Here is a 14,898-nt window from a genome sequence, read left to right on the forward strand (position 1 = left end):
AAAGAACATGGTACGTGTGAAAAGCTTAATAATGACACAGCAGTTAAAGAAGAACATAAGAGGGAAATGCCATGATTCATTGCCAAGCAGTGCTGTCTGTATTCAGCGGCACAAATTCTGAGACTCCAGAGAGCCCAGGAGACTGGAGGGCCCCTAAATGCATTTGCGGAGATAAAAAAGGAATAAGGACACTAGCTACCAATGATGACTCGCTGGACTAGGCACTTCGTGAGCATTATTCCCAATCCTTACAACTCCTCTGCCAAAAGTAAATACCATCTGCTTCATCACATTCCCCCTCTTACCCAGGAGAAAGCCAAAGCTCAAAAGGTTAAGTAAGTAACTTGCTCAAGATCATGTAGCTGGCAGATGATGAAGCTGAGATGGAGTCCCAGGTATATCCAATTCCACCATGCATGTCTCTCCCATTATACCCCATTCTCTCCCCACATGTCAGATTCAGGCCAAGGGCTCTCTCCCCAACCAGACATCTAGAGCCCTGAGGGAAATGAGAGTGTTCCAGACCTATTTCATCTTGCCTCCCTCTTCTCACACCGACAGCCCCGTGAAGTGCTCTGAGCATGGCGGGGCTTCGCAAATGTTTGGTGCTTTGCTGATGGAGCCCTGTGCTGGGGCTGAGGGAAGCTTGGGTATCTGCCCACTGCACTCGCCTCCCCCTCCCAACTCCCCGCTGTCACACCATGACCTTCTAGCCTCCTCCCTGGCCCTCCAGGCCTCTGCTCAGATCCCAGCACACTCCACCGGGGCTGGAAAACAACCCTTGGCAGCCTGGATGCCATTTGTCTCCGAAATCTTGAGGACAGATGGGCACAGCCAGGAGGTCCCTGTGTTGCAAAGGCCACAGAAGCCCACATGGCTGTGGCTATGCCAGCTAAAGGCAATTTTTGAATTATCTCCAAAATGAACGGGTGCAGCTCAGGGTAGCCTCACATGCTTAGGAGTCTGAGATACATTTGCATTTGGCTTTGGAATAGGCTTTTGTTTCCCCCTTAAACGTCAATGTCATTATTGCCAAATTTGTGAATCCACCTGAAGCTAAGGTATGGCAACTGATTGCAGAAGCTGTTGGGAAGCCAAAGTCCTATCTCCACATGTTTCCTCACCGCCAACCCACCCATGCCAGGCCTTTCTGCCTCTTCTAAGTGGGGAAGTTAGAAACAAACGTGGGGCTGACTCAAAGTATCATCTCCTATCTGCCCTCACATCTGCATAGCAAGTGCTGTGGTTTCAAAGATAAAGACCACTCTCTGAACTGAAGGGACTGAGAGTAAATCAAGTGGTCTAGAGATGGCCACCAGGCCCTAACTGTGGGCTTGACAACAGGGATAACGACAGCCACCACCGTTTGCTCAACACATATATCCCCCAGGTGAGTGACAAGTGGTTTCGGCAGATTATCCCACTTATCCTTCACAAAAACCCTGCAGAGATTTTATGAGGAGGAAACCAAGGTTCGGAGAGGTTAAATGACTTGTCCAAAGGCACACAACTGGAGATTGCACCAGGATGCCACCCCAGGACGGCCTGACTCTGAAGCTCCACCTCTTAAGCTCCAGCTCCCAGCGCGACTGGCAGGGATCTGCGTCTGGAGGTGCACCCGCCCGGCCGCCCAGCCGCCTTCCCGCAGCGCCCGCTTACCCCTGGCTGCGGTAGGCGGCGCACCTCTCCAGCGGCACCCGCAGCACGCCGTCGCTCAAGCCCACGAAGAGCGCGCGGGCGCTGTGCAGGATGCGCAGGCTGCGCAGCGGCTCCCGGCGCCCGGGGGGCAGCACGTGCAGCTCCTCCAGGTAGCAGCCGCGGAGGCTGCGGCTCGTCGTGGACAGCGCCTTCAGGATGGTGCCGGACTCTGGAGGGGCCAGATCAGGGTGGCCTTAAAGACCCCGGAACCTCGCGGCCCAGCCCCTGCCGCTCAACCTCCTCCCACCCCGAGCGCCGGCGGGGCGGGGCGGCCTCACCCGTGCCGATGTAGAGCACGTGGTAGAGCGTATCCTTGGCCTGCACAAGGTCCACCACGAGGTGTGAGAAGCGCACGCTGTCCTGGGTGACACAGGGCTCGGGTGTCACCGGCTGCACGGCCTCGCTCATCAGGAACAGGCGCTGTGCATCCTGCAGGCTTCGCTCCGTCAGGTTCTCGTTGGGGCCCACCTCGGGCAGGGTGCCGCACTGCGGCAGGGAACCGGGTCACGCATGCCCAGCCGCCGGGCTGCCGCGATCCCGTATCCCTCCTTCCTCGCAACCCAGACTCTGATTCTCCAATCCCTTCTCCCCGCCCCCCCAAATCCCCCGCTAAGTGCCCTGCCCCCTCTTCCAGGAAGATGCCTCAACTTTGGGAACTAAGGGAAAATGAGGCCGGGAAGACAGAGGATGAGGGACCTACCAGGGATGGAGAAGAGGACAAGGAAGGTGAAAGGGGGGCTGGATTATCTAGAAACTGATCATATGACTGTGGATAACAAGTGTCCTGTTATTTCATGCTGTCGCTGTAGGTGCCCCTCCCCCACGTTGGGCCAAGCCCTGCCTTCCTTCTCCCGTGTCCCTATCAGCTCAAGGTTCTTACGCCTTCTAAACCAAAGCTGGAAGGCAACTACCATTTACTGAGCACCTACTACATTCTACAGACCACCTCAGGTGCATATCAACCCTCCAACGTATCTATGAGGTCGATGGTATTATCCCCATGTGCCAGATAAGGGTAAAGAGGCTCAAGGAGGTTGAGTGACTTGCCCAAGGTGACACAGAGAGGGCTAGATCTGGGTCAGGATCGTACTACTGAAAAGCCTGAGGTCTTTCCCTGCTCCATTCTGCCTCCTGGTCAGGAAGTTGGATGGATATGCAAATCAACCATCTGCAGTTTTCTCTGTCCCATGGCTACTTCCCCTTCTCCACACTGGGGATGCTCACACCACCCATGGCTGGGCTCTGACCACTCCTGGCACTCAGAGATCCTCCAGGCATTAGTACCCATACTGGGTAGACTGCAAGCAAACTCCAGCTAAAAATCCCTGAATTCTGGCCAGATAGCTTGTGACTGCTCTCCTGGTTCCCTACACTGAGTAGAGCTGAGGTGCCCCCTCCCTGCCTCTCTGGAGGTGAGGGGTCACATTTAGAGATGGCTCAGAGCAGGCTCCCTTGCTCTGCATCCCACCCACTCTCCCCTTCTTGCTCCACAGTCTTGAGGTTACCACCCTCTTAGGGAACCTTCGCAGACCCCACAGATGGGCATAGATCGGCAGGGACACATTTGGTGGTTGCACTAAGTAGTTGGGAATCAGCTTGCGGCTGGTAGTCTGGGGGAGGGTGGTATGTGAGGAGAGGGAAAGGGGAGGAGAAGCTGTACCTGGAAATTGGGGATGGGGTTGGCGATGGGGAGCCAGGCAGCCCTGGGGTTCTCCTGGTAGCGAAACGGGCCATTGAAAGCCTGAGAGATGGCACTGAGGTTGAAGGCGCAGACAGCAGACGCGGCAATGCTGTTTCTGAAAGGCAAGAGATGGAGGCGTGCTGCCTTCCCCGGAGGCCTCGGCACCTTCCCCTTAAATCCCATGGCCAGCTGTCAAATCACAGCATGGCACAGCTCCAAGGCTTACTAGGCACCTGTGATGACTCTGGTGCCTTCTGCACCACAGGGGTATCACAGAAGGAGGAAACATGGTTTTCACACCGTGGAAAGCCTCCGGGAAAGAAAGACCCACTGATGAGAAGCACCGGTGGATCCTTCTGTGCTACCTCCTCATCCCCTTCGTTTATTCAGTGGGAGGGTCAAATAAAGTCAATGGTTTTCAAACATTTTAGTCCCTGGCCCACTGTAAGAAATATATTTTATATTACAGCTCAGTAGGACACACACATACATGCACATATACACATTTGCAATGAATTTTCATGAAGCAATATGTACCCTTACTAAATACATTATACTCTGATATTTTTATTCCAATCGATTCTGCTTTATTTATTTTATTAAAAAAAAAAAAAGAAAAACCAACAACAACTTCGTTGCCAAACCAGTCATCTATGCTGCAGCCCACCACCCGCAGCCAGATGACCTCTCAGATCCCTTTCAGTCATGGATTCAGACGTTTCTATGAGTCTGATGTGGGCAGTTCGGAGAGAGGATACCACTACACCAAGTGTTTCCAGGGCTGTTCTCTGCACTCAGTCCCTCTCCCAAATGTGTGCATTTCGCTCCCCTCCGCCTGGTCGCAGTCCCCACTGTCTCCTCCAGGATGCTGCACTGTCCCTGCAGCCCATCCGGTCTCCTCTGATCCATTATCCACACAGCAGCCAGAGTGAGTGTTACAAAATGCACATCTGAGCTAGTCCCTGTCCTCCTTCAAACCCTCCAATAATGTCTCCTTACTCTTAAGATAAAGATCAAAACCCTTAAAGGCCCTTCCGGGCATAATCCTCCCACGCCCATCCCTCGGCTGACTCTCCCGTCTTTCGCCTCCTCACCCGCCAGGTTCCTGCCACACGGGTCACCCCTCAGTTCCTCAAACATTTTTTCCCACCCCAAGCTTTGTACATGTTGTTCCCTCGGGCTGCAATGCTCCTCTCCCCTATCTACAGGATGATTCCCAGTCATCCTGTAGATGTCACTTTCTACAGGAAGCCTTCCCTGATCATCGACCCTCCACCCTGATCACAGCTTCTCTGCACACTGCCCTTTCCCTCTGTAGAATCTATTACAGTTAAAACTGGCCATTCTCGAGAATGTAAGGTCCTTATGGGCAGAGTCAGGTCTGCTCTTGCTCACTGGTGTGTCCCCCATCCCCCTGACCTCCACCATGACAAGAATCTGGGGCATGGTGAAGGTGCACAATACATAAACAATTTGCAGTCTACACTAATGCTGCTATTTTCCCTTGATGCCTCTGCAGTGACTCCTGCCCTTTGCTCACGGCTGTCCCCACCTTCTGCTGCTGATAGCGGGCTGGTCACTAAGTCCCCGCTGTCAGCTCATGGCCTGTGTGGGCTGTGCTGCATGTCTGTCCCCTGGCTTGGATGGCTTCTCTGCTCCAGCTTCCCTGCTTTACTCTCCTCCCTGTCCATCCCCTTAGACTATCCTTCCTGTAGCTAACCTGGCCCTCATCCAATGCCTGCTATCTGGGGCCCTAGGTAAGCAAACTCCACTCTATGCTTCATATGTTTCTGTCCTTACAAAGAACCCAGCACAGCATGCTGTACAACAAATGTGTTTCTTGGTCTGTGCCGCCCATTCAGCATTCTCTATAAAAAAAATCACCTGAATGGGTCAGCCTTTACACAGAAGAGGCTGTGGAAGGAGGGTCTCATGATCTCCATGGGGGTTACCCTTCCTCACACCTAGGAAACAAAAAGGGTTCTAATTCCCAGCTTGGGTTTTCCAGGGCAGTCGGGATTGCCAGAAGACTCTGATAGTTAGATTTAGCAGGATCATGGAGTCCTGAGGTTGGGAGGGTAAAGAGTCCCCTCTGAGCCCCCCCGATGGGCAGCTGCTGGACCCTCCTGAGGCTGCCATCCCCTCACTGAAGGCAGCCTATTTCACTTTCATCACCAGCAAGTTGTTCCTTCCTGGAGCCACAATCCAGCTCCTTTTACTTTCTTCATATCTGGCCTAGGCCTGCCCGTCACAGCAACCCAGAACAAGGGCTCACCTCTCAGGAGGCAGCGAGTCACAAAATCCTCAGAGGACCCAGTGCAGAAGGCACAGCAATCCCCATTTTACAGAAAGAGAAACAAGGGCTCAGAGAGGGACTTGCCCAAAGCCATCAGGCTTCGAAGCAGTTCAGAGCGCATTCCTGACATCCAGGGGAGGGTGGGGGAGGGCAGGGACTCACACATTGGTGGTGAAGACCCCGTAGATGAGGTCCTGCTCCGGCAGGTGGAAGGCACTCTGCAGCTCGTTGTAGTAGAAGGGGACCTCACCCGGGCGGGAGCAGTTGAGCCGGGCCTTCATGAACGTGGTCCAAGTGTCCTCCAGCAGGAACCGGCCCCCCATGTCATTCTTGCACACGCGGGCCACCCGAGAGTACACGGTGCGTCCACAGTCATGCTCCACCGCGTTCTCCCGCAGCAAGAAGTATGCGAACAGCCCGATATCATAGGCTGCTACAAAGTTTGGCTCTGGGGGCAGAAGAGGAACAAGGGGTGGGTCAGGCCAGGAGGGAGGAAGGGGGCAGAGTTGGGAGTACTCGACTACTTCCATTGCCTCACATGGGCATCCTGACAACCCCCCACCAGCTTGGTGACCTGGGGGCTCTAACCCTGTTCCCACCTCCAATGCAAAGTGCAGTTATAATAATAGTTAACACGGATGACTGAGCACTCACTGTGTACCAGACACTGTTATAAGTACTTTATATGGATTAACCCGTTTGATCCTCTTAACAAGCTATGAGGTATATACTATGATCATCCCCATATTACAGATGAGACCATTGTGGCACAGAGAGGTCAAGTACTTGCTCAAGGCCACACAGCTCGTTAGTGGAGAAGCAGGGATTCAACTCCAAGAGGCAAGAAACTCAAATCACCCTCCTCCAATCTCTTCTTTCCCATAACCTTTCCTCCTCATCAATTCCTAACTCTTTCTTTCCCTTCGTAGCCTGCCCACTACCTGCTCTGGGTCCTCAGGACATCTGTGGTTTCATCCACAGTCCCTCTCCAACATGCTGTGGTCCTTGGGTGACCATCTGCCCCACTCTGGCTGGGCAGGAAGGAAACTGATGGGGGTCAGGGTGGGCTGGCTGGCTTAGGACCAGGGGAGCCCCCCGGGGCTGGATCTCCTTACCATTGAGCCACTTGGAGTTATACTGGGCGGTACGAAGCGGTGGCCTGCTGCCCAGGCTGCGGTAGATGGCGGGGTCCCGACCTGAGAAGTCGATGACCGTGGCTGCGTAGAGCTCCCCCTGGGAGGAGATGACGGCTGTGGAGTTGTGGCGAGGGTCGTAGGGGCAGCGGGCCACACCGTTGATCTTCTCCACGGTCCGGCTGAGGTTCCCCACCTGGGGATAATGGGGAGATGGTGCGCTTTTCCCCAAGACCCTGGGGCTGCCTGTTCTTTCCACCCCAGAGTTTTGTTTCCTCCTGGGTCCCTGGTCTCTCTAGGCCTCTGCTTCCCTCCCCCTCCTCCTCAATGCCCACCCCACAGTCCCTCTGAGGGAGCAGCCGTCATGGAGGGGAAGGTGTGCCAAGAGTCAGGGCCCTCCAAGGTGAGGTTGAATTTTGATGAACAACGAATAATTTTTTAGTGTAAGGATTCCCCCAGTCTTGCCTGGGACATACTGATACTAACATACCGTCTGTTTTTTACCTGAAATTCAAATCTAACTGGGCATCCTTTTCGTTTTGGTTTTTGTGTTGAACTGATAGCCCCATTCCAAGGCTGTGTGCCTGAGTGAGAGAACCTCTTGGTGTCCCCCTCTGTCTGCCTGATGCTGCACAGCCCTCACCTGTCTGCTGGAGCACACTGGGGAAAAGGCGTTGGTCCCACACATGAACACTTTCCGGCCAGTGACAATCAGGACTCGCACGTAGTTCTGACACTCCTCCTGAAGCAAGAAAGGGGAAGCAATAGAGGGACAAGCTCTCCAGCTGCAGAGCTGGGTGTCTTTCCCTCACTCCACTGCACCGCAAATATTCGAAAGCACTCTGCTCTAGATCCACCGCACTCTGAAGCTGAGGTTGCACCTGTGGATGTCTCCCCTCCCCACCACCTCCCTCCCAGGCCGGCTCCCTGCCTCACCGCCCACTCAGATGCTCAGGCTGCATCCTCACCTGCACCAGGAGCCCCTGGTTCCTCCAGGCTGGGCCTCTCATGCAGGTGGCCTCGTGCCCACACGGTGCCCCTCCATCCCTACAACCACAAGCCTCCCGCCGGCTCTAAGCCAGGCCCCTGGCTGCCAAGGCCACGTACCTCGGTCTTCCCTTTGCTTTGGCAGGAGCGACGCGTGTCCTCGTTGGAGGCCCACTCTGTGGCCTGTGGGAGGAGCACACAGACATCACACGGCTGTGCCACTCACAGCCAGAGCAGGCAGCAGCCGTGGCTGGAGACGACAGAGAGCTGGGAAAGGGCCAGCCACGACCTGCAGGGTAAGGTTCCTCTCACAGTATCCACGTGGACCCGGCAGGGCTGCCAGACTCCTTACCCCTAGACACCCCCTCAGCCCAAAACCCTCCACACCTGCTCGGGTCGGGGAAGCCTGGAGTAAAAACCGCCTTATCCCACATCGTCCCCACGCGGCTCCGGCCTGGGACCTCCCCAGCCCTTCCTTCCCCAGGTTAGCCAAGGAACTTTGAGTGGCCAAGGACCTTCATTCCCACCCCAGGCCCTGAGTGGGAGATCGGAATTGTGCCTCCAGTATGTGCCAGATGTCCCTCGAGGGAGGAAAGTCTAGATCGGCCAATCTTAGATACAGGAGATCGATTTCACCTGCCCACTACAACCCTGCAAAGTTCTGCATGACTTGCCGCTGGTATGTGGTAGAGCAGAGATTGGAACCCACGTCCCTGGTTCAAAGGCTACGTGTTTTTTTCCTCTTCATCCCACTGTCTCAAGGACCTAGGACTTCCCCTTTCCTACTTGCTACCCTCGCCCCACCTTTGTACAGGCTGCTTCCTTGTTTCCCTGTAGTATCACTCATGCTCTATCGTGGGGTCATGTTTTGGGGACACATCTTCCACTCAGGGACTCAGAGGACATTGCATGTTCTCCAGTGCCCAGGGCTTTAGGAGAGGGCTGTCCCCACCCAGAAAACCCCGTTCCCCTTCATCTGTTCTGCGTATACTCTCTGAGAGCTCTCCCAGTCACTGAAGAGCAGCTGGAGGGAGGAGTGATACCCTTCATGTCCAGGCAGTGTCAGCCCTGGAGTGTGGCTCATTATATACTTCTGGGTCACATGTATAAACATGAACTGCCTACCTGTCCTGGGAGAGGGAGCCCTGAGCAAGCAGCTCCTCTATCCAAATGGGCGAACAAAAAAAAAAAAAAAAAGGTAGAAAAAGAAAGAAAGAAAAACAATCCACCTGCTTTTAATTTCTAACAAAGCTCCTTCTAGGTGTGCAGTCACTGCCTGCCGAGCTCCAGGACCGGGAGGTGCTGGGAGCCAGAGCGGCTGGGCTGTTCTCTGCAGTCCAGGCTGCAGCTCACCCACAGCCCCAGGGCACCTGCCTGGTGGGGCAGTGGGAAGGCTGACTTCTGCAGATCCTGGATTCGGGAGCTGGGTGGTGAGTTTGGTCATGCCTCCATCAGACCGATGACCAGGCTGGGCTCATCCTGCCATGCCAGGCCTGGAGCTCAGGTCTCTGCTCCCAGACCTTGGAGAAGGGCAAATGACCCCTGGGATCTGGCCACAGAGCCATGAGCTTCTGGCCAGGAACAATGGAGCCACTGTCATACTCAGTACCACATCAGCTCCAAGACTGAGCCTGATGTGAGAAGAAAGAGGGATATGAACAAGCAAACTCAGGGCCTCTGGGGGCAGAAAAGGGTAATGACCCACATATACTGCAGATGTCCAGGCCTAAAGCTCTGGACAGTGGGTGGCTGCAGGGGGACTGTGTGGACAAAAGGGCCTTGCTGGGGCCTTGGGGTCCCTGAGCACCGGGGCACTTTAAAGGGGTCAGCCTTATTTCTAAGGGGTGGGAATCCCATTGTGAGGGTTGGGGGCTCATCGGGGACAGCTGTGTACAATCAAAAGGTGTTAGACAAAGTCACATGGAGCTGAGCACCAGGACAGGCACTTGACACACCCCTCTCTTCATTTTACAGGTGAGGAAAATGAAGCTCAGAGAAGGTGAGCAATTTTCCCAAGGTCACAAAGCTAGTAAGCAACAAACCCAAGATGCAAACCCAGAGAGCTGACACTAGAGCTAAGCTCTCTCTGTTACATCCTGCAGCCTCTCACAGTGAGTAGGTTTCTCAAATCAAAAGTTAGAACATATGGCCTGAAAAGAATATGTATATTTATAATGATAACAGCACAGAACAGGCTTGAGTCATTTTATTTATTTTTATTTTAAAAATTATTTTTATCAAAATAATGATGAGGGCTTCCCTGGTGGCGCAGTGGTTGAGAGTCCGCCTGCCGATGCAGGGGACACGGGTTCGTGCCCCGGTCTGGGAAAATCCCACATGCCGCGGAGCGGCTGGGCCCGTGAGCCATGGCCGTTGGGCCTGTGAGTCCGGAGCCTGTGCTCCGCAACGGGAGAGGCCACAACCGTGAGAGGCCCATATACCGCAAAAAAAAAAAAAAAAAAAACAAAATAATGATGAGCAGAGTTGAAAAAGTTAAATAGTATGAAAAAGTAATTTAAGAAGCCCCCAGCAACCGACTCTTCTCACACCCCAACTCCATTTCCCAAGGAAACTACTTTAGACTCCTTTAGCTATTTTTCTGTATGTGTTTTTTTTAAATCCAATTTCTCAAAAACATGTGTCATGGGCTTCCCTGGTGGCGCAGTGGTTGAGAGTCCGCCTGCCGATGCAGGGGACATAGGTTCGTGCCCCGGTCCGGGAAGATCCCACATGCCGCAGAGAGGCTGGGCCCGTGAGCCATGGCCGCTGAGCCTGCGTGTCCAGAGCCTGTGCTCCGCAACGGGAGAGGCCGCAACAGTGAGAGCCCCGCGTACCGCAAAAAAAAAAAAAAAAAAAAAAAACTGTCAATCTCAGACTTCATCTTCTGACTTCCTGTTACGGAGGTGAAGATTTTTTTCCACTTACCCATCCCCATTCTCCCCCACCCCAAAGCACACATACATTTCCCCTCTCCCTGTCCTCCCATTATAATTATGTAATATTAATTATTTAATATTTTAATATAATCATTTAATACTTTAAGATCAACACCGGTATTTACTTTATTGTGAATGTGTGAAAATTGTTCACTGCTACCAACTAGAACCCCAGATTTCACTGAATGTAAGACACCATCTATCATAATAGGAACCATGAAGAAAGAAAACATACTGCCGAACTCCTTTATTACTTAAAATTTTAAAGTAAGCTTATTGGAAGTTCTCTTATTTAGATATATATTTAATCATATATTAATCTTGTGCACACAAAAAAGAAAAATGTAAGCAAAATTAATTAAATATTCTTAAACTTTCTCTGAATTCAGAGTTCATCACTTCTGAATCACTTTTCTATTGTCATCAGTGCTCATTTTCTGTTGTTTTGTTTGTTTGCTTATTTTAGACTATCATTTTTTGAACCACCCAGGAAGCCAGTGATGCAGCAATTCTTCAAGAGTATTCCCTCTGGTTTCCAGAATTTTCTTCCAAGTCATTGCCCCCATTCTGCAGGTTGGATGCTGGCACCTTCTTGATCTTACCAGCAGGTGTCCACAGAAGGTTTTCTGACAAACCAGGACTCCTAGTCCCTCCTCATATGATCCTAAAATGGTTTGTGGGCTGAGATATCAATGGGTGGCTGTTGCTGGGTGAGAACACCAGGAATAATGACCAAGTTCACACCTTCACAGGTAGAGACATCTCCATCAGGACTGTGGTCTGGCCAATGGTGACTGTAAGATGCCTTCGACAGAAAGACATGGCCTGACTTCAGACTCAGTAAAATGTGAAAACATATGCCTCTGAGAATCAATGAAATATGCCTATTCTGATGAGGTATCCTTTCTTGACCAACTTTTTGTTTTTCCTGGACTGAATAATTGTCTTGATTTTCTTCATTGGCTTGTTTTACAACATACCTATCACTGATTTTTCCCTAATGCCCAACAGTCCCTCTCAATATCATCTGCTAACTGTATACACAAATGGTTCAGATACCCTATTAATTCCCATTCTCTTCCTCCTGCCAGCCTCCTGCCAGTATGACCTGGTTGCTCTTGAGGTCTCCTGTTTGGCTGTTAACCTGGGACTTACCTCCACTCCTCTCCTGTTTGCTGAATCCTGTGTTTCCCCTTTCTTGAATTACTTGCTTATTTTGGTAGAACACATCTCCAGTATCTTCCTATGAAAAGGAACATGGTAGATCAATTTTTTAAAATTCTTGCATGTCTGATTCATTCTATCTTCATACTTGATTGATCATTTTGGTATAGAATTCTAAGTTGAAAATAATTTTCACTCAGAATTGTAAAGGGATTTATTCCTCCATTGTCTTCTAGATTCCAGTGTTGCTACTGAGAAGTCTGGTGTAATTCTTATTCCCAATCTTTTGTAGTGATCGTTGTCTTTTTCTTTTTCTCTTTAGAAAAAAAAGCTAGAAGCTTTTAGAATCACCTTTGATAACAGTATCCTGAAATTCACACTGATGTGCCTTAGTGCAGGGTCTCTTTTGGGAACTCAGTCAGCCCTTTCAATGTGAAGACTCATCCTCTATTTTGGCAAATTTTCTTATGTTATTTCATCCATAATTTCTTCCTCATTTTTTTTCTCTGTTCTCTTTTTTGTAACTCTTATTAATCCAATCCACTGTTGGCCCTTGTGTATTGATCCTCTAGTTTTCTGTTATTTCTCTCCTGTTTTTCATTTCTTTTTTTTGTCGTTGTTCTAATTTCTGAGAGATATTTCTTCAACTTTATCTTCTAATCCTTCCATTCAATTTTTATTTCCCCAATCACTTTTTAAATCTTCATTTTTAATTTAATGTTTTATAAACAAAATATATTCTTATATCTCAGAAGATTCTAATTAGTTTTTAAAATTAATTTACAAAGTGTTTTCTTGTATGTCTTGCATTGTCCCTGTTTCTTACAGCTTCCTTCATTCTGTTTGCTTGTTTGTTTTGATCTTTCTCTTTCACTGTAGAGGCTTTCCTCAAATGTCTGGTGATTTTGGGCTATTTATATTTAAAAATAAATCACTAACCATTTCCCACTGAAAGGAGCCAAGGTTTCTTGGAGAAACGACTAATTCTAGGTCTGGGGCAGGAAATGTACAAGGTGAGCCTAGAATATCTCCTCACACCAAATAGTAAGGAAGCAAAGACCACTAGGGTCATAGTGTCACAGGCCCAGGAGCCAATTTGAAGAGGCCCCTTACTGGAGAAAGATGGGATAGTCATGAGAGATAACTGCAATGGGTTGCAACACCCACGATGTTTAAAGCCATGAGTCTGTAATAATAATAATAATAATAATAAAATTAAATTAAATGATCATCATTGACAGATACATCCAAGCCAGTTCATTATTTGAAAACTGGTGAATAAAGACAGAGTATCAAATATTTATCCTGCCTTTTCTATATGACTGTATCGTTGGGTAATCAAATAGGAGATGAAGAGAAGTTTCTCCTTGTAGAAGTAGTCCGGCTAATATACTGTAACACCTAAAGAATTAATGGATGTGGGAAACAATCATCAATGGCTGCTAACATTAAAAAAAAAAAAAAAACAGAGAAAATCAGATACTATGTACCACCTAAAAAAGTACACAATAACACCTCTGAAGTAATCTTGCCAGAATCTAAACTAAATAAAGTTTTTAAATCTAACAATCAATTCACAGATGATACAGGGAACAGAGGAATACATTAAATTGTACCATTTGGATTACAATCAGCAAAGTCAGGATTGTGGGAAACACTATAGGACAAATGACCAGTTTTCTTCAATAAATAAATTGCACAAAGAGAGAAAAAGAAATATTGTTCTAGCCCCGTACCCCATCAGTGCGATTTCACCTTTCGTGGAGTCTCCAAATTTGGAGGCTCACCAGTTGGGTCTTTAAAGAAAGGGTCTTAAAGCAGGAGGCATAACCCTCCCAGACTTCAGACAATACTACAAAGCTACAGTAATCAAAACAATGTGGTATTGGCACAAAAACAGACAGATGGATAAGTGGAACAGAATAGAGAGGCCAGAAAAAAACCCACACCATAGGGTCAACTAATCTTTGACAAAGGAGGCAAGAATATAAAATGGGAAAAAAGTCTCTTCAGCAAGTCGTGCTGGGGAAGTTGGACAGCTGCATGCAAATCAATGAAGTTAGAAGACACCCTTACACCATGCACAAAAATAAACTCAAAACAGCTTAAAGACTTAAACATAAGATATGACACCATAAAACTCCTAGAAGAGAGCATAGGCAAAACATTCTCTGACATAAACTGTACCAATGTTTTCTTAGGTCAGTCTCCAAAGGCAATAGAAGTAAAAACAAAAATAAACAAATGGGACCTACTCTAACTTACAAGCTTTTGCACAGCAAAGGAAACCACAAACAAAATGAAAAGACAACCTACGGACTGGGAGAAAATATTTGCAAATGATGTGACCAACGAGGGCTTAATTTCCAAAATATACAAACAGCTCATGCAACTCAACAACAAAAAAACCCCAAACAACCCAATTGAAAAATGGGCAGAAGACCTAAATAGACGTTTCTCCAAAGAAGACATACAGATGGCCAATAGGCACATCAAAAGATGCTCAGTATTGCTAATTATTAGAGAAATGCAAATCAAAACTACAACAAGGTACCAGCTCACACCTGTCAGAATGGCCATCATTAAAAAGTTTATAAATAACAAATGCTGGAGAGGGTGTGGAGAACAGGGAATACTCTTACACTGTTGGTGGGAATGTAAACTGGTGCAGCAGCTATGGAAAATGTATGGAGGTTCCTCAGAAAACTAAAACTAGAGTTGCCATATGATCCAGCAATTCCACTCCTGGGTGTATACCCAGACAAAAGTATAATTCAAGGGCCTCCCTGGTGGCGCAGTGGTTAAGAGTCCGCCTGCCGATGCAGGGGATACGGGTTCGTGCCCCGGTCTGGGAGGATCCCATATGCCGCGGAGCGGCTGGGCCCGTGAGCCATGGCCGCTGGGCCTGCGCTTCCGGAGCCTGTGCTCCGCAACGGGAGAGGCCACAACAGTGAGAGGCCCACATACCACAAAAAGAAAAAAAAAAAAAAAAAGTATAATTCA

The 14,898-nt window shown here is 49.4% G+C and overlaps 1 protein-coding gene across 2 annotated transcripts in view; it reads right to left on the reverse strand.

Annotated features, from left to right (window-relative positions):
* Window positions 1-14,898, reverse strand: part of SEMA5B (semaphorin 5B) — a 42,514-nt gene that overhangs the window by 11,382 nt on the left and 16,234 nt on the right. For both annotated transcript variants that reach the window (XM_060099949.1, XM_060099948.1), the window contains exons 4-10: window positions 7,916-7,978; window positions 7,452-7,550; window positions 6,791-7,004; window positions 5,838-6,123; window positions 3,359-3,494; window positions 1,977-2,184; window positions 1,660-1,867 (exon numbers count right to left, since the gene is read on the reverse strand). In XM_060099949.1, coding sequence (XP_059955932.1) covers window positions 1,660-1,867; window positions 1,977-2,184; window positions 3,359-3,494; window positions 5,838-6,123; window positions 6,791-7,004; window positions 7,452-7,550; window positions 7,916-7,978 — 1,214 coding nt within the window. The remainder of the gene's footprint in view (window positions 1-1,659; window positions 1,868-1,976; window positions 2,185-3,358; window positions 3,495-5,837; window positions 6,124-6,790; window positions 7,005-7,451; window positions 7,551-7,915; window positions 7,979-14,898) is intronic.

The sequence above is a fragment of the Mesoplodon densirostris genome, chromosome 5, assembly GCF_025265405.1.
Source record: "Mesoplodon densirostris isolate mMesDen1 chromosome 5, mMesDen1 primary haplotype, whole genome shotgun sequence".
Taxonomy (NCBI): Eukaryota; Metazoa; Chordata; class Mammalia; order Artiodactyla; family Ziphiidae; genus Mesoplodon; species Mesoplodon densirostris.